This window comes from Lepidochelys kempii, chromosome 7, assembly GCF_965140265.1.
Source record: "Lepidochelys kempii isolate rLepKem1 chromosome 7, rLepKem1.hap2, whole genome shotgun sequence".
In the NCBI taxonomy this organism is placed as follows: domain Eukaryota; kingdom Metazoa; phylum Chordata; order Testudines; family Cheloniidae; genus Lepidochelys; species Lepidochelys kempii.
Genome location: NC_133262.1, coordinates 123,962,267 through 123,983,955, shown reverse-complemented (window position 1 = coordinate 123,983,955; position 21,689 = coordinate 123,962,267). Strand labels below are relative to the sequence as shown.

Below are 21,689 nucleotides of genomic sequence, written 5' to 3'. Positions count from 1 at the left end.
AAACCTCTTATGACCTTGGGAAGAAACTCCTGAAGGTCAAAGGGAACTTAACTTTTTGTATTTTGCTCAGTTCTGCAGCCGGAATGAGCTTGCCCGCCTGACCCTCCCATGTGGCCATAATGGACAGAGTCACTTTGATTTTTAGAGTGATTTTTCTCATGCGCGTTGTAATTTCTGGTGGCTGGAAGGGAATCCGCAGCAGTACTTTAAGGGAGCTCTAAGTGCAGTGGATGCTATTGAGGGCTCTCCGAGTGTTGATTAGAGCTAAGCTCCGAGTAGCTGCTAATGTACATTCCTCACTGATAGGCACCAGATAGCATGCTCTGAACAATATTTTTAACCTGTAGGAGATAGGGACGCCTTAAAAGAGTTAAGCTTTTCTGCTCCTTTTGCTGACACTAGGTGCTAAATTCCCTGCTGACGGGAATAGCCTGCAATTCTGGGCATTATCAACAAACAAACAAACATGACACCCCCAGCTTTGAAGTCTTTAAGTGAAACGTTGGGCATGGGGAGAAAAAGGGAGCTATGGACTAGAGTCTGGAGATCCATCCAAGCTGAGGAGGGGGATGGGGCTTAGGGATCAGGGTGGGCTCTGGCAGAACCCCACACTTTGCTCCAACTGGTTCATCTGTAGGGAAGGCAAGGGGTGCGGTGGTCTGAAAGCCCGATGGCAAGGGTGAGTCAGTGTAAGGGGAGCGTGTGTTGGCAGTGCTGGGGGAGGGGATGGGATTCTTCCAGGCTGCTGGAGGTCAAGGGCCTTGCCCTCTCTGCATGTCTATTGTTTGAAGATACCTAGGGGGTGGCCTTAAAAAGCCGGGCGTACGGAGATGGGTCTATCCGGGAGCACAAGTGAAACAAGCTTGCAGTTAATTTCCAAGCTAGTACAAATGGAAATCCTCAATTATGTTTCAGAAGCAGGGGACGTGCCCACCCCACCGCTCCCCAGGAAAACAAAGGGGTATTTGAACATACCCTGATCTGGTTGCTCTGGAAGCTCTGCACTGCACGCTCTGTAGTAACAGGTCCCTGCCCTGAGGAGCTTGCAGCCTAACTTCGGCTGTTCCGTGGAGTGGAGCTGATGCTCGGCTGGACTGGGGCTGTGAGAGGATCAGAGTCTGGCAATAAAGTCGTCTGGGGACATAGTTTAGGCCTGTGCTTTTCCTGCTGGTGCAATTGTATTATTGAGAGTTCATTCAGAATGATCGGGGGGGAGGGGGAGGGGGTCTCTTCACACACAGGCTTGGACACCTGAACCCTTCCCTGCTTGATTCTGGGTGCCCTGACGTAGCACCTCTCTGTCTCTCTAGGTTTGGTCCCTGTCCTCTGGCAGAGCTGGGCATTGTTTACACACTGTGCAGACTGAGGACCGGGTCTGGTCCATCGCCATTAGTCCATTATTAAGGTAATCAAGACCTTTATTAGTCATTTGAACAGATTCTGCTTAACTTCTCTCCCCTCCACCCCTTCCCCCCCGACTCCCCATCCCCTGGTACTCTGGATTTGCAAATATATCCAAGATAGCGGTGCAGTTGTCTAGGAATTTGATGGGGTGGAGGCAGATGGGGAGGGAGTAGGCTGCGTTCGAATCACTGTAGCCCTCCACGGGGGCAGAAGTCTTAGGGGAGTGTGCTCAGGTCACCTCCCACCAGAGCCATGTGGTCCCAGTCTTGAAAGTGACCGTGTAGAAATGGCCTCTTTGTGTTCCATCCCCGTCTGCTCCCTTTGTTCACTTGCTGAGTGACGGCTGCTCAGCTATACACGCAGGGCTTGCGTTTTACTCCTCTCAGCCCAGCTGGAACTGTGTAGAAACAAGACAGATCCTATTTTGTGTCCTGCACTGCTGAGGCTGCCCGCTCAGCTCTGACTCCAGCCTCTTGTCTGCTGATGAGCGAAGCAGAAAGGGGTCCTCCTGACTCCTGAGGTCAGGCTGCGCCTGTGGGGCCAGTGGTTAGGGTGGGCTCAGTTGGCTTGGGAATGGAGCAAATTGGAGAGGGAAGGTCGTTAATGGAAAGGAAATGGAATGCGAAGATGCTGTTTTCCAGCTACTCTTCTGAACTTAACCCCGCTCCTGAGCATGCAGTTGAGGACTTAGGATTGTCACTGTTCAGCAGAGGATGTCAAGGTGTTGCGTACAGCAACGAGTGTAGAAGCTGCAGCCTCTTCCAATCTACTGATCAAAGACTCTGCGCCTCCCATTTCAGAGAAGGTGAAATGATGATAGACTCAGAGAAACTGAACCTGTGTCCCATGAATCTTCATACTGGACTGGCAGTGAACTGCCACGTGTATGTGCTGTTGAGTTGGCCTTGATGTCGTCCCTACTGCAGGAAACCTGCCTCCTTTTCTGGCCCCAGGAGGGACCGGATAGAGCTGCTAATAATGCCCGGATGGTGTCTATAGACCTAAATCATCTCAAATTACTCTGCAGACTATGGACCATGTTGTGCACTGAGCTCTATCCCATGTGTTCCCGGTGTCCCCATCGCAATGGACACTGCACCCTACGATGCTCCGTTGGGCTCTGCCATCCCTGAGTTTCAATGGGATGAATTTTAAGCCAGCCCAATGCCAGGAATTTCCTATGAGAACTTGTCCTCATTAGGTTTCCAAGCCAGTTTTGCAGCTCCCCATCCATTTTACACGTGGTGTGTCTTGCGGGGTGATGGAGCTGAACCTCCAGCCCAAGTGAGCTTCGCCTGTGCCTAGTTCCATGACGCTTTGAGTGCGTGTGTGTGCAGGCCGCTCTCTGAGCCATCCACTGTCGTATCAGTGGTGACCAAGGTCCCCGTGTTGGCCTCCAGTCTCTTGGCTGGGGCCTGGGTGGGTTTTCCCTTCAGCCGGCATCTGTTGGTCCTTCTGCCGTGGCTGGGAAGAGCTCTGCAGCGTGCTAAGTGATGACCTGTGGAGCTGGCCTCTAGTCAGGACACTGTCTCCTCTCTCCGGTGCGCACACACTCGTGCACACTCTCTGTCACAATATTTACCTAGCGTCTTTCTCCCCCCGCTGGGTGACAAATGGGCGGCTGCAGAGCAGCTACCCCGCAAACGAGTGGGCTCGGATCACTCGCTCGTTTCATGAGACCGCGAATCCCGCCCACCTCCCCTCTCGCTGCCCCTCCATTTTTTTTTTTTTTTAAGAATTAGAGCCGATTAGCCACGTCATTAATTCTTCAATTTGACGGCTGATATAGCAGGGCCCGAAACACACTGCTGACCCCGCATAATGGAAACCCCGCTCCTTAACACATTGACGATGGGAGAAGTTAATTAAAATTCCACAGAGTGAAGGTGTCGGCTAACCTATAAACCTGTCGCTTTTAAGAACAAATCGCTGCCATCCTAGAAGAGAGGGGATCAGAGCAGGGGCAGGCAGGAGGGTACGGGAGTGGGGGAGCAGGAGCAGGGGGCAAGGGGCAGGGGAGATGGATTTTCACTAATAAACTTATTGTTTGCTGTTTAACGAGCATGTATCCAAAATCGTCTCTGATCTCTAGCCAGGCCAGCTATTTGGGGGGCTTGTTGTCCCTGCCTGAGCTGTTGGGATCCTGCACTTCCCTGCTTTACATGCCCAGCACACCTGGTCTAAAAAGTCTGCATTGTTGGGCTGAAGAGGGTAGGAGAACTCAGGATAGAACTCGGGTAGTGCCGTTCATCAGCCAGAGGAGTCGTTGGTTTAAGCATAATATCACTGGCACCTTCCACTTCATCCCAGATTCTACACATTCTTTGCCCAGTTCTCCCCTCTCCCAGGCTGAGTGAAATCAGGAGCTCCTCCACAGAAGTCAGCAGCTACCCCGGTGTTCAACCGATGCAAGATCAGAATCTGGCCCTCTGTGTTGGACAGCAGGCATTGAAGTGCAGCCAGGCCTCTCTCTGTGGTGAAACACAGAAGCTTTTTAACCACGTGAAGCAAGCGTGCACAACAGCTAGGACAGGAAGCGAAGAATGCCACCAAATCAACTTGAAACTGCAAGGGCATTCAGACAGAATCCAATTTCTTAAATTGGAAGTTGGCCAGGACACATGAGTTAAAACCCCAACCGTTTGGAAAAGCACCATGGATTCTTTAATAACCACCATCAGTCAGCACTTCAGTTTCCCATCTTGCTTTTCTGTAGCCTAGTTCTTTTGGTCTCCTTCCTCTGAAGCATCAAAGATGGATGGTCACAGCTGGCAACAGGCTGCTGGACAGGGTGGCCCCGAGCGTTCTCTTGTCCATGTGCTTTCCTGGCTGGTTGTTACTCACATGCTCAGGGTCTAGCTGATCACCCTATGTGGGATCAGGAAGGAATTTCCCCCTGGTCTGATTGTCAGTGACCTCAAGGGTTTTTCATCTTCTTCTGCAGCATGGGATGTGGGTCAATTGCTGGGATTATCTGTATATAGCTCACGTAATCATTTCCCCGCCATTGCAATTCGTAAGTGCACCCACTCTTTTTTTGTATTTAAAAAATAAAAATCTAAACTTTGGGCCCTGTCTACTCGACAGTGCAGCCCACTTGAAATAAGGAAAGCTTGAGTTACAAGGTGGATGCGCAGTGTATAAAAGTTTCAGAGTAACAGCCGTGTTAGTCTGTATTCGCAAAAAGAAAGGGAGTACGTGTGGCACCTTAGAGACTAACCAATTTATTTGGTCAGCGGCGACCCTAGATTGGGAACCACTGAGGACAGACCCAAGCTAACAGTATGCATCTGATGAAGTGAGCTGAAGCTCACGAAAGCTTATGCTCAATTAAATTGGTTAGTCTCTAAGGTGCCACAAGTCCTCCTTTTCTTTTAGTGTATAAAAGTGTTTCTTTACGTCTAAGTTCTCTGCAGCAATGAGTTTTCTTTGCTCCCTAGGAGAACTGCACGTGGTCTGATAAAGGGCATTCAAGGGTTCTACGTCCTCTCCTGAGATGCTAGTTTGGAACCTCCTAGAAACATAAACCGAGATCCCTCCCTGTACGGTAGCTTCATGGTGTGCTTTCCATAGTGGTGCTGTACTGGGGAGGTGGAGTTAGCTGTGTGAACGGCTACTGATGAGCTCTATAGGAAAAGTGGTGTCCTTAAGTGGAACTGGATCGGGCAGGAAGTTAGTCCCATCTGTGGGGAGCAAAGGAATGTTACAGGTCCTGCTGGTGCTGCTCACACGAATTGTCCCGGGGAGCTGGATTAGGCCCTCGATTTGGAATGTGCTAGCACCCTGGAGCTGGGGAAATGGCCTCAAAAGCACCATTCGTAGAGTAAATAGGAAGCGGCAAAGAAAAGCAGATTCTCGAGGCGATGGTGTGAATGGCCTCTGCGTCTCACTGCTGCACTTTGCTCCCCATAACTTCTTCCCTGTGTCATTGAGCGTGAGGTGAAAAGGCTCCCTCATTATACTGAACTCCCTTGGAGGACAGCAATTCAAATCCATCCTCAGCAGGTAGCAATTCGAAGTTCTAGCTTTCTGGTGGCAAGCGGGTGGCCTGCCTGAAGAGCGGGTGGGGTGGGCTTCTAGGCAACTTGCCAGCGAATGGAGGTCCACACCCCAAACCCCACTATCACAGCTGGCACCTCCTGGCTCCCTTGTTGGCAACTTTAGCGGGAAGATTAAATGGGCTATGGAGGTTTCCTCGCCTTCCTAGGCCTGGAGAGGGTCCTCCCAGAACTGGGCGGAGGCACGCTTGCTGCACATTGTGGGTTACATTATGCTCGTGCTGCCTGGGCTAGCTCTGCTCGGTGGGCGAAGAGGACTGCTCGGAGGGCGAAGAGGGATATCAATTAAGCACCTTTTAAGAAGGAAAAAAAAAAGGTGTATTTATTTAGGAAGTCTGAACAAGTTCCCAAATCCTTGCTATGTAAATAGCAGAAACAAAACAATCATTCCAGCAATTAGTTTTTGTTTAAAGAGACTTTATAGGGGAATATAGTCATGCTATGTTTAACAGGTTGTCCCCGTATTCTCGAGTGAGCATCGTACAACACCTACAATATGTCATTTCTGGTGATTTTATTAAATCATGCACCTGTTAACTGCATGCAGTTTACTGTGACTCCTCCCCATGCAAGTTTTGCACCTGTTCTGTCAGGGGTGTGGGTGTCAAAACTTTGATCTATTTGGGTAACCCTCTTCTTTTTGATGCACGTGGAACCATATGTTCAGCTGCGTGACTTCTTCGTTGTCATTCAGTACACACACATTCTAGTGGTAAGACCAGCTTCACAATTATGGAGCTCCCTAACAAAGTTATATGGGGTAAAAGAATTGCATCCCATCACCTTTGGTCTCCTCTCCCTCACTTTCTCTGCATAATCTCTCCTCTTGCATTCAGTACAGCCAGTATCTCTGCTGATCAGTGCCCTGAGAGCAGTAGATCACACAGTAATGTGGCACCTTTGGGACTTTGGGGAAGAATTTGAGGGTGTCCCATAAGGTGGGAGCCCCACTGGTCTGCAGCTTTGAGGGCTCCCAAAAGCTGGCTCTCCGCTATGATAGCTAACACTGCAGTTAAGGTTGCAAAGGTGCTTCCACTCTAAACCCCTCTCCCTAGCTGCTCATAACTTACTGCAAATTCATTTGCCTTTTGAACTCTGTAATGTGCGTGTTACTTTTTTCGTTTAACGCTGATTACTGTGGTGACTGATTTGTGTTTGGGGACCAGTCCCAGTCTGCATGAAATGGACCGATTCAAATTTGCAAAGTGAATCCAAGCCTCTAGGGTTTCCAGTGGAATAGCTGCACCTTCATGCTTCACGTCTCCCCGAGGTGAGGGAAGCCAGAAAAGAGAAGCGATCTCTGTGCACCGTTCGATTTGGGGCTAAGTTTATGGAGAAACTGGAGTGTCAGTGCCTGGTGTTTATGGCTTCGGACACACAGGGTTTGCACTAGTGTCATGCTGTCTCCGTGCACCTTTTTGAGGAGACTCTCACGGCAGCTCAGTCCTTTTTATACGATGGAGAGGCTTGTAAACTGGGAAAGGAGGGAGTGGACTCTGAAAAGAATTCAACTTTATTTTCAGTGATTCAGAAATCCTTTGGCACTTACTTCCTAAGAAGTACCAGGTTTCAAATCCCCTTTTATCCAAACCAACTCCTTCCTTTCCTTCAGTGTTTGCCTTCTAGATTTTAAACAGTTTGGGCCAGGGAGAATTGTCCTCTGTTGTCACCTCCAAGCATGCTGGCACTTAACAAACACACGAATGATTACACAGGTACAGCCGAATTTTCAAAAATGCCTCCAACGCGTCAGGTGCAGTTCTGTGCTTGCAGGCTAAGGCAGGTGCAAAACTTTGGGTGGAACTGATCCACCCTTGTTTAAAATTCTGGCTGTCTGATAGTACCTATCCTCATGCTGCGCTGGGGTAAATATACATCCCAAAGAGAAGTCAGGAATATATCTAAGGCTTCAGCACTGGTTCTGGAGTGTGAAACATTTTCTTGCAAATTTTTTTATTTAAACTTCACATTACTTGGAATAATTATGTATGATTTGTAATGGGTGCCTGGCAGAATTTCTGTGGAGTAAAATAGCCTGATCCCGTAGACTGCAATCAGGCTGAACAACCCACTGGAGGTAGGAATTTGCCAACGTTTGGATATCACAGTCAGGGTCATAATGTGTAGCTTATTAATCTTGTAAGGAAAAATCTGGCTGACAAGTTTTTTTTCTCCTTTTAAAACGCCATCTCTTTCTCTCCACAAAATATATATGTATGGAATGACAGGAAAAGCTTCCCTGAATATAAAGGGAAACTGAAAAGCTTTGCATAACATTAAAAACTGTTCAGATGATTTGTATGGCATATGACTCTAATTAATCAGTGAGATCAGAGAGCTCTGGAACCATGGCAAAGCCTAGCAAGACATGAATGACTGTCTAAATTTAAAGACAAAACAGCTGGATGTTTGTTCTTCTTTTAATTTACCTGCCAAGACCTATGTTCTGGATCCTGTGTTTCTCCTGCAAGGGTTGATGGTCTAAAGCAGGACAGGAAACCAGAGGGAAAAGGGCAGAAGTTTGGGCTGAGCTGATAAGTGGAGGAATTGTGTAATGTACATGTATTGGAAATTTGTAGCCGGCATGTGTGCATGTTTTTTACTGAGGTGAGCTCTGACCTCAGGTAAGGGTAGATGCAGCAGTAGGCCCTTTGTGACTTGAATGATTTGACAGCTCTGCCATCTCTGTCTGATACACTGTTAAGTTTGTGTCAGGGTTGGATGGATGGATACGCACGTGCGCCCCAGAGCCAAACGTGTGCAGTGATGCTCTCTCCTGACTTCCCAAAGGCCATTCAACTAAGCCAAGTTCTTCTAAAGTTTACTCCTTGTATTGGCATATTTATATGGTGCTGTTCCCTGTTTGTGTTTGGGCACCTGGCTAATAGCTCCTTAATTTATTCATCATTTAATTTTTGCTTGGATCTATTAATCCCACTTGACTCCACCTCAGCTGGAAGCTTGTCTGAAGTGATCTATTCTTTTGGTATCCCAAAGCTTCTCAATTAACCTGGTGTAAATCAATGGAGCTATTCTGACGATTCCCAACAGCTGAGGAACTGCTCTTAAGGTGCATTCTCCTGTGACTAGAAAAGGAGGACTTGTGGCACCTTAGAGACTAACCAATTTATTTGAGCATAAGCTTTCGTGAGCTACAGCTCACTTCATCGGATGCATACTGTGGAAACTGCAGAAGACATTATATACACAGAGACCATGAAACGATACCTCCTCCCACCCCACTGTCCTGCTGGTAATAGCTTATCTAAAGTGACAGGTTTCAGAGTAACAGCCGTGTTAGTCTGTATTCGCAAAAAGAAAAGGAGGACTTGTGGCACCTTAGAGACTAACCAATTTATTTGAGCATAAGCTTTCGTGAGCTTATGAGCTGTAGCTCACGAAAGCTTATGCTCAAATAAATTGGTTAGTCTCTAAGGTGCCACAAGTCCTCCTTTTCTTTCATCTAAAGTGATCACTCTCCTTACAATGTGTATGATAATCAAGTTGGGCCATTTCCAGGACAAATCCAGGTTTTCTCACCCTTGATTATCATACACATTGTAAGGAGAGTGATCACTTTAGATAAGCTATTACCAGCAGGACAGTGGGGTGGGAGGAGGTATTGTTTCATGGTCTCTGTGTATATAACGTCTTCTGCAGTTTCCACAGTATGCATCCGATGAAGTGAGCTGTCGCTCACGAAAGCTTATGCTCAAATAAATTGGTTAGTCTCTAAGGTGCCACAAGTACTCCTTTTCTTTTTGCGAATACAGACTAACACGGCTGTTACTCTGAAACCTGTCTCCTGTGACTAGTGACTCTGGAAAAATGGCACCACCTTCCTCAGCAGATTTCTCTCTCCGTGTATCAGAATCAGATCTGCTGACTTTGGTAATATTTTTTGGTCACTGTTTCCTACTGCTCACTCAGCAGAGCCAAACCGGTGGTGGGAGAGGGGCCTGGGATTTCATGCTGGCTCGTGCACCACCGTTAGAATAGTGAGCAGAGTCAGGGACTGTAGGAATAGGTGCTCTTGGCTGCCCATGCGTCACCTGGCAGGATGCCGTGGAGTTGCATAGATGGAACTGTGAGGAGAATGTAGCCTGCAGGAAGAACCCCGTCTGACTGTCCGACCCTAAACTGGGAGGAGTGGTAGATACGCTGGAGGGCAGGGATAGGATACAGAGGGACCTAGACAAATTGGAGGATTGGGCCAAAAGAAATCTGATGAGGTTCAATAAGGATAAGTGCAGGGTCCTGCACTTAGGACGGAAGAACCCAATGCACAGCTACAGACTAGGGACCGAATGGCTAGGCAGCAGTTCTGCGGAAAAGGACCTAGGGGTGACAGTGGACGAGAAGCTGGATATGAGTCAGCAGTGTGCCCTTGTTTCCAAGAAGGCCAATGGCATTTTGGGATGTATAAGTAGGGGCATAGCGAGCAGGTCGAGGGACGTGATCGTCCCCCTCTATTCGACATTGGTGAGGCCTCATCTGGAGTACTGTGTCCAGTTTTGGGCCCCACACTACAAGAAGGATGTGGATAAATTGGAGAGAGTCCAGTGAAGGGCAACAAAAATGATTAGGGGTCTGGAACACATGACTTATGAGGAGAGGCTGAGGGAACTGGGATTGTTTAGTCTGCAGGAGAGAAGAATGAGGGGGGATTTGATAGCTGCTTTCAACTACCCGAGAGGTGGTTCCAGAGAGGATGGTTCTAGACTATTCTCAGTGGTAGAAGAGGACAGGACAAGGAGTAATGGTCTCAAGTTGCAGTGGGGGAGGTTTAGGTTGGATATTAGGAAAATCTTTTTCACTAGGAGGGTGGTGAAACACTGGAATGCATTACCTGGAGAGGTGGTAGAATCTCCTTCCTTAGAAGTTTTTAAGGTCAGGCTTGACAAAGCCCTGGCTGGGATGATTTAATTGGGGATTGGTCCTGCTTTGAGCAGGGGGTTGGACTAGATGACCTCCTGAGGTCCCTTCCAACCCTGATATTCTATGACCCCTGGGTGGGTTTGCAGAGTCGGCAGGTCGTAAAACATCGAATGAATGGTGCTGATTTGCGCTGGAGCCCGTGAGGCAGTGACCGTGGAGCGCCCCGATGCGCGTTTGAAAGCCTTGTGATGAAGAAGAACCTTGCTCAACGCTCTTCTTTCCCTAGGAATAAAATGCAGGAGGTCTCTCAGCTAGTTTTCTTTCTCTGCTTCTCCCTCCAGGGGCTAAAATGGTGCTCTCCAGCCCTCGTCTGCGTGCTCTGACCCTGCTCACCTTTTGTTGGAAGGAATAGTTCAGGGTTTGGTGAGATCGAGTCTTCTTCCATTTTCTTAATTAGTGTGTGATATTGATTCCCTATTTTGTTTTCTCCACTTGAGTGAACACACATACATATGAGTTCCCTCTCCCCCTTCCCCTACACACGCACACACCTACAGATGCCAGTTTGTGCATTTTGCTACCTTCCTTCCCTTTATAATTCATAGCCTCCATTCTGCCATCTTTCCTGTAGCAGCCGAGGTTTTACCAGTTGCAGCCGTTGGGTGCTACTATAATATTTACTACTACAAGTGTTGCAAAAATTAGTACATCACGTGTCTGTTTTGGTTAGGTTTCACTGTATCAAGCAGGTAGCTGAATTTATTCAATGCGTCCATTTCTAATTCAGTGCAGTTGCGTGTTATATTGAGGGTATTTTTGTTTCTTCCTTGGTGCTTAAGGGGGGGGAAGTCTGTTTCTGAGAGCTTGAAGGGAAGTCTCTTTGCTGTATAACGTACAAAGTAGTACAAGAAAGGAGAAAATGCGACTGTCTCATATTTTCGTGCCACACTGATTACAGTCCAGGGCTCTGGCAGTCCTACGTCTTCCAGTTTCTGTTTCCAATTTGTGATCTTTGTCTTCTCTGCTCGCACTTCCAGGGGGAGAGAAGGTAATTTTCCTGGACCTTGGCTGCTATTTACTTTTGCTTGGGTGTACAGCGCGCCTTTGTTTTTCCACCTTTGATCAGGGTCCTGCCGACAGATAATTTAGCAGTTGCATCCCAGGGTGGAAGTGTGGAGTTAATGTTAAAATTAGTTGTTTTTTTTCCCCCCCTAACTTCTCTGGCTGATGGAGCAGAAAAGGAGGTGAGGGGGGCCATAAATTCTAGTACGGGCGATTCTGCTTCTTGCAGAGAAACGCGAGCCTCTGATGTCTCTACAGCACTTTCATTAACATTTAAATTAAGGGTTTGTTTTTCGGGCGGCTTCAGAGTCACAGCTCTTTCATGGCCTGACACATGCAAGGCTGCTATCTCTCTTGCTTGCAAGCTGAGTGTACAATCGTAATCATTGCTGTATTTTCTGATCTTCCTCTGGGGAGGGCAGCGACCTGACAAGCTGCGCCAGAGGTTCAAAGAGAATCGGAGACAGACCTGCAAAGGTAGATGTGCAGCAGGATGCGGGTTTCACTCCTACAATTAAAGAGTGTGTTGTCTGTTCCCCTCCCCTCTTTTTCAAAGAGTTGGTTTAGGTCTCTGCCGCTGTGTGAGAGCCCCAGGTGCAAATGCCTGTACCCAGGTTCAACTCCCAGCGCTTTCCTCCCCAGCAAGGCCTGGGGAGCTGTGTGGAGGATGTGAGCTCTTGCCGCAAGGTGGGAAGTCAAGCCGCAATGCCCGTAATTAGCAACTTGGTCTCCTTTGTAAAAAATCAAAATCTAGGGGAGCTGGCGGCTGGTCTGTGTTCTGCTGGCAGTGGTAGCCATGCAGGGTATTGTGGTAGGGGCAGGCTGTTAAGGGAAGAAATATCTGGGACTCCACCAAAGGGACCTTTAAAAGGGAAGAAGCTTTCCTTTGTGTTCTGTGCTGTTACGGAGTGCGGGTGTGTGCTGCGAGGCTGTACAACGTGGCGGTGGCACATGAGTTGATTGTCACTGAAGCAGGCGCAGGGCTCTGCAGGCAATTTGGCTGGTTTAAAAGCACAAAAGCAGTAAGGCCTGCCCAGTCAATGACTTTCCAACGCAGTAACAGGTCCTCTCTGTGTGTCTAAAATGCTGATCTTTAGGAGGGTCTGGGTGACCATCAGACCTATCTCTCCCCAGGGTTGTCTCTGCCACACCACATGCCATCTGTAAGTGGGCCGTGTTGACCTGGCAGGATGGCTAGGGAAACCCATGTACTGTGGGTTCTCAGCCTGCGTTCCAGGTCACCTGATCGGATGCTCTTGCATACAGCACTGTGGCTTACAGTAAAAGGAGGTGAAAGTTGCCAGCTTGCTCTGTGCATGTGCTTGGGAGATGGAGTTGGAGGACCATCACTAATACTCCCCTGGTCTGTGATTCATCTGGGGCAGGGAGCGTGCAGAGCTGGAGTTTTTGGCCGTTCGGGTACAGCTCTGTGAAGACCTGGATCAAGTGCTGAATTGATCTCTACTGCAAGGGCTCCTCCCACCTCTGTCACAGTGTGGGCCATGTCTCATGGATGCCACCCTGCTCATTCGCTGCCCTGTGTGTGAGCGTGCAGCTTCCCTGCAGCAGCTTCAGCAATTGCTGAGTGATACCAGGGAAGTGTTGCATCCTTTCTGGAAAACACCAATCACCCTGTCTGCTTTTGCTCTTCCTTCCCCCTTCCTTTCCCAGCAGTTCTGGTCTCTCGCCCTGCCCTGCACGTGCTTCCCTGCAGTCTGGTCCTCTTCTCCTTGTCACCCCAGCACATGCAGCATGGTTCGCCTCTCTCGCTGGTAGCTCCTGGTGGGTGGGTAGCAGCTGCTGGTTCCAGTCCCTGTTTGTGATTCCTGTTTCCTCTCTCCTCCTCTTTGTGTGCTGGTGGCCACTTAATGAGAGGCAGCTAGGCCGACTTCTGCTCGTTTCCCGCTCCGAGGAGACTTGTTGAAGCAGCTGGGAACGGGGACAGTGCCAGCTCTCCATAGATCTCAGCTTCAGAACTATATGGCTTAGAATTTGATAGTAATTACTTGTAATAGGGTAGAACCAAAGACGTGCAAGGTGGTGTACAAATGCATAAGAAGGTACCGTCGGTGCCCTAAGATCTTATATAACAACCCGTTCTCTTCTTCCCCCCTCCCTCCCCACCCCATTAGCTGGTAGCAGTAGTAGACTGTCATCCTCTGGACTGCCCACTGAAGACTAGTTCAGTCTAAAAGCAGACACGGGGTGGGGGAAAGTGATCCAGTGTAATAGCAAAAAGATTCAGGGTGGTGGGAGGCTCATGGCTGTATTGCTATGAATTTTTGAAAATAGATATTTGACTGATTTCTTGTAGCTGTTGTGACAGAAGAGGGTCTTGAGGTGGGACCTGAATGTGGGAAGAGTGGTGGCTTGGGATAGCGTTCCATGCATGGGGGGGCAGAGGGAGGGAAGGGTTGGGTGGCACAAAGGAAAAAAATGCAATGTGAAAGCAAGATCTTCAAGGGTGGAGAGTCTCACTTGCTAGCACGATGGATTTCATTCAACACCGTGATTTGCAGCACAAAACCCGTTTGAGGCATGTTGTCAAGATACAAAATCACCTACTCAAAGAAGCTTTCCCCTGAAGCCAGGAAATGCTGTAATTGTCCATTCTGGGTTTGTTTTTTAACCTTTGTCTTACCCCTGCTCTGATCTGGGCTGGCAATTCCTGTGTACATTTCAAGCACGCGGAGTGGATTGGATTGAAGTTTCCTGTAATACCTGGTTACTTGTATGACTAGCAATGGCACAGCCTAGTGTTCAGAGCATGTGGTATATTGCCCAGTACTGTCTGAGTAACACAGCTCTTAAGTGTAGATGATTTTATTGCCATCGAGTCTAAGCACCATCGAGCTGAGGGCTGGAACAGACCTGTTAGTCTGTGCATCCAAGCCCGGAATTCACTTTCTGCCAGTTTGTGATTGTTTCCTGCTGCATACTCAGATGCTTCAGTCAGTCTAATAGATGACTCCAGTGACGGGGCTTCCGCCGCATCCCTTGGGCGACAGTTCTACCGAATTGATAGCTCTCGTCATTCAGAAAGGTTTCCGGATATTTATCTTAAGCAGAACTTCATCCCATTGCTGCATGTACCACCATAAACCTGTCCTCGCCTTCCTTGAGGCCTCCAGCCTCGTAGGCTTAGAGAGAATTGTTGTTATACTTATTCAGGGCTCCATTTCGCATGGTGCTGAGTGCCCCTGCAAAGTGCTAGGTCAGTGAAAGGCAATCAGGTCCTTGGGCACGGGGGATGCCCAGCGCCTTGCAGGATTTGGGCCTTCAGTGCTTGGAATCTAGACGCCTGCGTCCATCCTTACACTGGTCTGTTGGCACTCTGGTTTAACCCTTGTGGGCCCTGATTCTGTTCTTGTTTATGCCAGCATAAGTCCTTTGACTTCAGCAGAGCCACTCCTGACCCACACCAGCGCAAGTGCAGTGGGGGTGGAACTCCTGCTAGAATATATGGATAGATAGATAGATAGTGACAAAGTTTCTGCTCTACCTTGGTGGTTCTTGCGCTTATTGGCAGATTTGCTCGCCTTGGAGCTTCACGGCAGCCCTCAGCTTGGCTGTTTTTCTGAATTCACAGTCCAGGTCGACTCCTCCTGTGTCTGACCAGGAATTGGGAGGATTTGGGGGGAACCCGGGTCCACCCGCTACTCCGGGTTCCAGCCCAGGGCCCTGTGGCATGCAGCTGTCTAGAGTGCCTCCTGGAACAGCTGTGCGACAGCTACAACTCCCTGGGCTACTTCCCCACGGCCTCCTCCCAACACCTTCTTTACCCTCACCACAGGACCTTCCTCCTGGTGTCTGATAACGCTTGTACACCTCAGTCCTCCAACAGTCCACGTTCTCACTCTCAGCGCCTAGTGCCTCTTGCTCCCAGCTCCTCACACGCACACCACAAACTGAAGTGAGCTTCTTTTTAAAACCCAGGTGCCCTGATTAGCCTGCCTTAATTGATTCTAGCAGCTTCTCGATTGGCTGCAGGTGTTCTAATCAGCCTATCTTAATTGTCTCCAGAAGGTTCCTGATTGTTCTGGAACCTTCCCTGTTACCTTAGCCTGGGGCTTATATATCTGCCTTCTATTACTCTCCTATAGCCATCTGGCCTGACCCTGTCACAATATATATATATATATATATATATATATATATTTTTGAAAGATCCGCTGTATTTACAGGAGCAGAGGGAGGAAAATGCCTGCCCCTGTTCCCTGTCCCCCAATGCTTCCACCTCCCCCCACATTGTTTCGAAAGGCTTGGTGCATCTTTGATTAGGTGTAGGTCAAAAGAATTTCCACATCGTGACCTTAATAACTGGGGTTGATTGGCAGGCGGTCTGTGGAGAGGGAGCAGCCAGCCCCTTTCATCTCCCTTAGTGCCGCGCGGGGACAATGGGCCAGCATATTTTCCTTGTTGTTCCTCATTTGAAAGGGTCTGGTATCTCTACTAGGTACCTGTGACATGGGGGTCTTGATTGGGGTCTCATAAAGGACCCTGTCAGTGTGTCCAAAGGCCAAGAATACAAAGGCAATCAGTGGGTGGGGGTCTCAGCTGACCACTGAAGAAGGGAGGGGAGGGTCCTGGAGGCAGTGGAGGGAGAAGCAACCCCCGATGGGAGACCTTAAAGGAGGGCGAGGGGGGGGAGAGGCCCATTTTTGTCCCGAACTCATCAAGCACATCTGCAGAATTGTCCCAGCCCCTGCCCCCCAGTTTCAAAAGAAGATGATCGTTTGATAAACCGGCCTGATTCACCACTTTCTCACAAGGGAGGGAGACCCACCTTTGACCTCTGTGATTTCACATTGGGCCCAGCTTTTCTTCCCCCCCCCCACTCCAATTGCTGGAGAAACTTTGAAATGCATCCCTTTCTTTCCCTCTCTTTCTCTCTCTCTCCCTCTTTCCCTTTAGGTTTTTCCCCTTTCCCCTCCCCCCTTCCCCGCTCTCTCGCTTTGTAAAAAGCAGGCGCGCTGCTTTGGAGTTTCGGCGAGTAATTAGTAAAATCTTTCGGCAGCACAATAAAACGGCAGCGCTTGGCCTGCATATTCCCACCATTTACATACTAGCGGGCATGCGAGAAAACAGGTGGCCTTCCCAGTGCATCGGCGCCTGTGAAAATCATGTGGAAGGCAGGGAGGGGAGCTGTGCCGGGACCCACTCGCTCCGGCTAGCTATCGGAATGTGCATGAATATATTAAAATATTTTCACACAATGCTTGTATTTTCCAACGGGAAGAGGCATCTTCTCGATGAAAGGCGGCTGGCCCAGACGGCAGGCCCCTTCAGAAGGCTGTTTCCCACTCGGGGCTTGTTCGCATGGACCAGATAGGAAGGGGGGGAAAAGGGGGAATGGGCTGCGTCTCCAAAGAGCACAGCTTTGCGTCTCTTGCCCACTCCCCGTTTTCCAGCGAGCGACTGCAGAGCTGAGTTGTGGGGATTCATGTCACCAGCGGGGGCTCTTAGGAAAAGTCTTCGTAGGCGCAGGGGGTATAAAGAGGAAATAGTTTGTAATGTAGCATATAGCTGATACATGAAATTCACTTTCTGCGGCAGGAAATGGCTGAGATGGCTCTGTCCATCATGGGCAGCATTAGCAAAGTGCCCATTCATAACAGTGAACGTTCTTACAGCGCTTGTTGGCTGTCGTTCTCCTTGCTGTACAGAGCTTACTAACCCACTTGGCCAAAGCAGGTAAGTCACAGCGCTGGCATTAGAACCGAGGAGTTGCTGCCTCCCAGTCCTGGATTCATTAGACCTCGTTGCCCCGTGGTAGTTTGTAACAGGAGTTTGTTAGTGGGTGTTTGGGTTTAGCTGCACAGTTGAACCTACCGATGGAGCAGCTGGGTCGGGTGGAACTCCCTTTCTCGGGCAGCAGGATGAATGTCCTCACGTGGCTTCCATAGGTTGCAGAGTGCAAGTTCGAATCCCTGGGCTAGTCGAACTGTTCTGCAAAGGAACGACCTCACTGTATGGCTTTGGTGCCCTCATAAGCCCCAATCAGTTGGAGGGAATTCGGGGAAGAACACTAGTAAAAGGGCAAGTGCTGGTAGGGACTGAACACTTAAAGAACCAGTGGTCGCTCCCTTGGCCAAAGTCGGAGTCTCTGTGTGTCTCGAACACTGAGCCCTGGTTTACACTGGGTGGGGGTGATCGATCTAAGTTACGCAACTTCAGGTACGTGAATAACGTAGCTGAAGTCGATGTACTTAGACGTACTCACCGTGGTGTCTTCATTGCGGTGAGTCGACTGCTGCCGCTTCCCCGTCGACTCTGCCTGCGCCTCTCGCAGCGCTGGAGTACAGGAGTCGACGGGAGAGCGCTCGGGGGTCGATTGCTGCCCACCGATCCGGCGGGTAGTGTAGGCATACCCTGAGTCTCGCTCTAGGGAGTCTTCTGGAGTAGCAGCCGTGTTAGTCTGTATCCGCAAAAAGAAAAGGAGGACTTGTGGCGCCTTAGAGACTAACCAATGTATTTGAGACTAGGGAGTCTGTTGCCCTGGTCAGAGATAAGATTGCCTCAGCTTATACCAGTTATAGGAGTATCATGGTAGCCTCATTCAGAGCTCTCCGAGGGTGAGGATACACTCCAGTGCAACCACAATTCACAGATCTCAAAAAGAACCACCCCAGGCTCCCAAACAAACTCCCCTGCCCCAGTCAAATCCACCCCGACTTCCCTCCAGAAAGCCTGGGAAAGGAGGAGTCTTGCAGAGGACCCGGAAGGTCCCTAAATTGTCTCTGGCAGACGAAATGGGAGCAGCAAGCAAGCTCTGAATCAGATGCCTCCCCGCGTTGGCTCTGCACCCCAGTGCCTTCCCTTTTTAGAGCAGGGGCTGGTGCTGGAGGCCTGAATTGACCCCGACTCAGAGAGCCAGCACCTGAGCCATTCCATACAGCGAAACCCTTTGCAGAGGGGCTTGTCACGTTGCCAGCCTCACTGTAATACATGGAGCAATCTAAGGTAGGAAAGACCTATGGGAATAGGGCCCTTCAATGCTGACTCTCCCAGCCAGTTCAACATCGTCCCTTGTGATAGATTTCACAGTGCAGAGATCTTAACCTTGCCAGAAAAATTACCAGCATCCAAACTGGCAGGAGGTTTTACTTTTAAATGATTTTATTCAGACTTCCCTCTTCCCGCATCCACCTCCCCCTCCCCTCTCGGCACTTCTTAAAGAGGCAGTGAAAAAAAAGAGCTTTGGTTTTTGTTCAGGATGGGGGTTAGAAAGGTTGCAGGGGGCATGTAGCCCTCTCATAGGGGTGTCTTGTCAGGGCGCGGCATGAAGGGCACAAACAGATCATAACCTTTAAATGAAAACGCAGTGGAGGGGAGAGATGAAAGCATTGAAACAAATTAGATACATCTATAGGGGGTGCTCAACTGGAGAAAATTAGCATTTCTTCCTAATTGGAGTGCAGGGCATTCCATTACAGGGTTTCATTACAAGGAAGGAGAGGGCCCTGGGCCTCTTAAGGGAATTTCATTCCCCTTGTTTGTTCTTCTAAAAGTAAAACTATATTTGGGAGAGACTCAGGGAGTGGTGGCAGGAGTGAGTTTGTCTGAGTTAGGGCTTTAAAAGTACATCAGGAATGGAGGTGGTAAGTGTTAGATCCCAGTTCTTGGTGCATGGGGAGCAGTGCGCAGAAGACAAGTGGAGACAGATCTTAAAGTCCCTGCCTGTTATGGGCAAAACTTGAAAAATAACCTGTTAGAGACTTAGGCCGGTGTTAAAAAAAAAAAAAAAAAAAAAGCAGCTTTTCATATCAAATAGTTAGTCTCTGCCCCAAAGAGTTTACAGTCAAAGGCCTTGTCTGTATTCAAAGTGCACTGGTTTGACTAAAGGTGTGATTTTTTTTTTTTTTTTTAAAAAAACAGAGTTCATCGTAAATTGACAAAAGCCTGGCTTAAATCAAACTCCGTTCCCCTGCTGCTTTTCACTTGTTCAGGTAATGGTTTAAATCATCCCTTTTGTTAAACCACTGCAAATTTGACTAGAGACAAATTCTGTTGGATGCGACGTGACCAGGAGGGGCAGGTGCAGGGTTACAGCCTGGAGATCACATAGGTGGCACAGTTTACTGGTTCAGATAAGCCATGTACAAGTAAAAAAAAGAAAAGGGTGGGGGAGGGGGGAGTTAAAGCCATATGTGACTATTATTGACTGTGGGCATCATAGAAGAAGGGATGTAAATGAGGAGAGGGCAGTGGCTTGGCCTCCCAAAAGAGGGAGTGTGTTCTGTGCATGGGGGCAGTAGGAAATCTTGTCACTAAGAATTGGACTGTTTAGTGATTCGCACAGTTATTGTCACTGGCCCTTTTCCAAACCTGGTGTTTGTTTTGGATAAGCACCATTTAAACTGTCTTTTTAAAAAGGAACACAGACTAATATCAAAGAGAAGACATGCATGTGTAGGTAGCACACACCACCTAGCCAGCGCTGTAAACCATAAACTCTAAGTCCCAGGTTCAGGAGGTTAAATGCCAGTACGTTGGAGGATCATGGGACTGCAGGAAGCTAGTGATGGAAACACTGTGTTTGCTCGTCAAGTATGGCCTCGAGGAGAAGGCATAGGATGTTTAAACTGATAAGAACAGATTTAAAATTTTTATTAAAGCTAATGTTGTTTAAAATCAAATTTACACAAGTTAAGAGGGAAGGTACTGTACACCTGGGGTCAGGCTTGAGTTATGAAGGATTACAAGTATTGGTTACAAGGTTTACAAGATACATACATAGCACATAACCAGTATAGACCCAGATTGGGGTGTGGGAGTTTTTTAAAGTGTCAGTGAATAAGTGATGAGGGGTACGCCACTCAGCGTGTATTTAGAGTCCAAGTCAGTATTGGTGTAGCGAATAAGTGTATGGGTGGGGTGCGTCTCTTGGTTCATCAGGGAAGGAAGTAGGCTATTTCCCTGACCGGCAGTCTCGATTACTCGATACTACACTTGATCTTGACTAAAAAGCCCAGTCTTTGAGCACACAGGGCTGGCGTTTCAGACTGGTGCAAGGTTACAAAAGTAACAGATTTTAGTCTGACGTAATTTTGGTCATTTTATTCTTACATCTCTCTCAAACTGGGAACTAAAGCAACGCAGGCTCTACTCACATAAACAAAGGTTTGTAGGGTTGGACCGTTAGAGCTTTAGGAAGTTTTATATAAAGACCTGTCCATTGTATGGCACTGGTTATACAAACGTGTAACTTTATTTCATTGAAGTACTTCTGTTGACTTCAGTGTGCTGCTTGCATGACTACAGTTAAATGCTTGCAAAGCGATGGTAGGATTGGAAGCTACCCTAGACAGGTGGAAGTTAAACCATGTTCAGTAGAACCTGTATTCCAGGCTAATCTTCCTCTTTCTCCCGCTATATGTCACAGCAGAGTACAGATGGGGGTTCGGTAGCAGGGGTGTGGATGTAAACCACAATAAGCATTTTGAAACGTGTTTATCTGCAGGGTGGATTGACTTATATCAGAGTGACTTAAATCACTGGTTTTCATCATGATTTAAATCAGCAAGCTGGGAATTTGGATTTAAATCATCGCTTTGAGTCTTGTTTTTCATTCGTACCTTTTAGTTATTTTCCTAAAGAAAAGTTTATTCCCATTAGTTGGTATAATTTGGTACTACTTTTTGCTAACCAGAAGGATACACTATATCTGTACACATTAGTTTAGGCCGTTATATAGCTTAATATACACTTATTCAGATTGTTAATGTTTAAACATTTTTTTATGTTAGGAATTAGTGAAGGATGCACTTCTTTTCTCGATTTCTAATTTTTTACTCATGACTTGTGTCAAACTGCTTTTGAATGGAAATTGGAATTCAATTGAAAATGCACAAAAACAGCATTTTCAAATTGTTTTTTTTAGTTAAATAAAACAACCTTAAATATGCTGGATACATGAGAGAGGAAAAATGTAAGTTTGCCAAATCATGGTTTGCATTTAAAACTGACTGATTTATTAAACAAAGGAAGTATTATCTGTAGTTAGTGAATTGAATTGATTGTTTTTTGGTCACTCTGTTCTTCAAGATTTTAGAAGTAGTAGATCTCATCCTCTCGCACTGAGTATTTATTTATCGTTTGGAAGAAGAAAACAAGTTTCCTTCCTTTTTCAACTCCCAATTGGTTTCTCAACTTTGAATTAGTCCCTGAACTGAACTAGTTGAATAAACTGAAATGAAGAAAATATTCTCTGTGCGCCTGCAGAAGAGGCTGCAGCTGTCAAAAGCTGGTTTAGCCCTTCAGCAAACTCTGGCTCCTGGTGCTTAG

At 47.9% G+C, this 21,689-nt stretch overlaps 1 protein-coding gene across 2 annotated transcripts in view; it reads left to right on the top strand.

Moving 5' to 3' along the window:
• The window catches only part of FBXW4 (F-box and WD repeat domain containing 4), a 92,652-nt gene that overhangs the window by 25,003 nt on the left and 45,960 nt on the right, over nucleotides 1–21,689 (top strand). For both annotated transcript variants that reach the window (XM_073354569.1, XM_073354570.1), the window contains one exon: nucleotides 1,311–1,405. In XM_073354569.1, coding sequence (XP_073210670.1) covers nucleotides 1,311–1,405 — 95 coding nt within the window. The remainder of the gene's footprint in view (nucleotides 1–1,310; nucleotides 1,406–21,689) is intronic.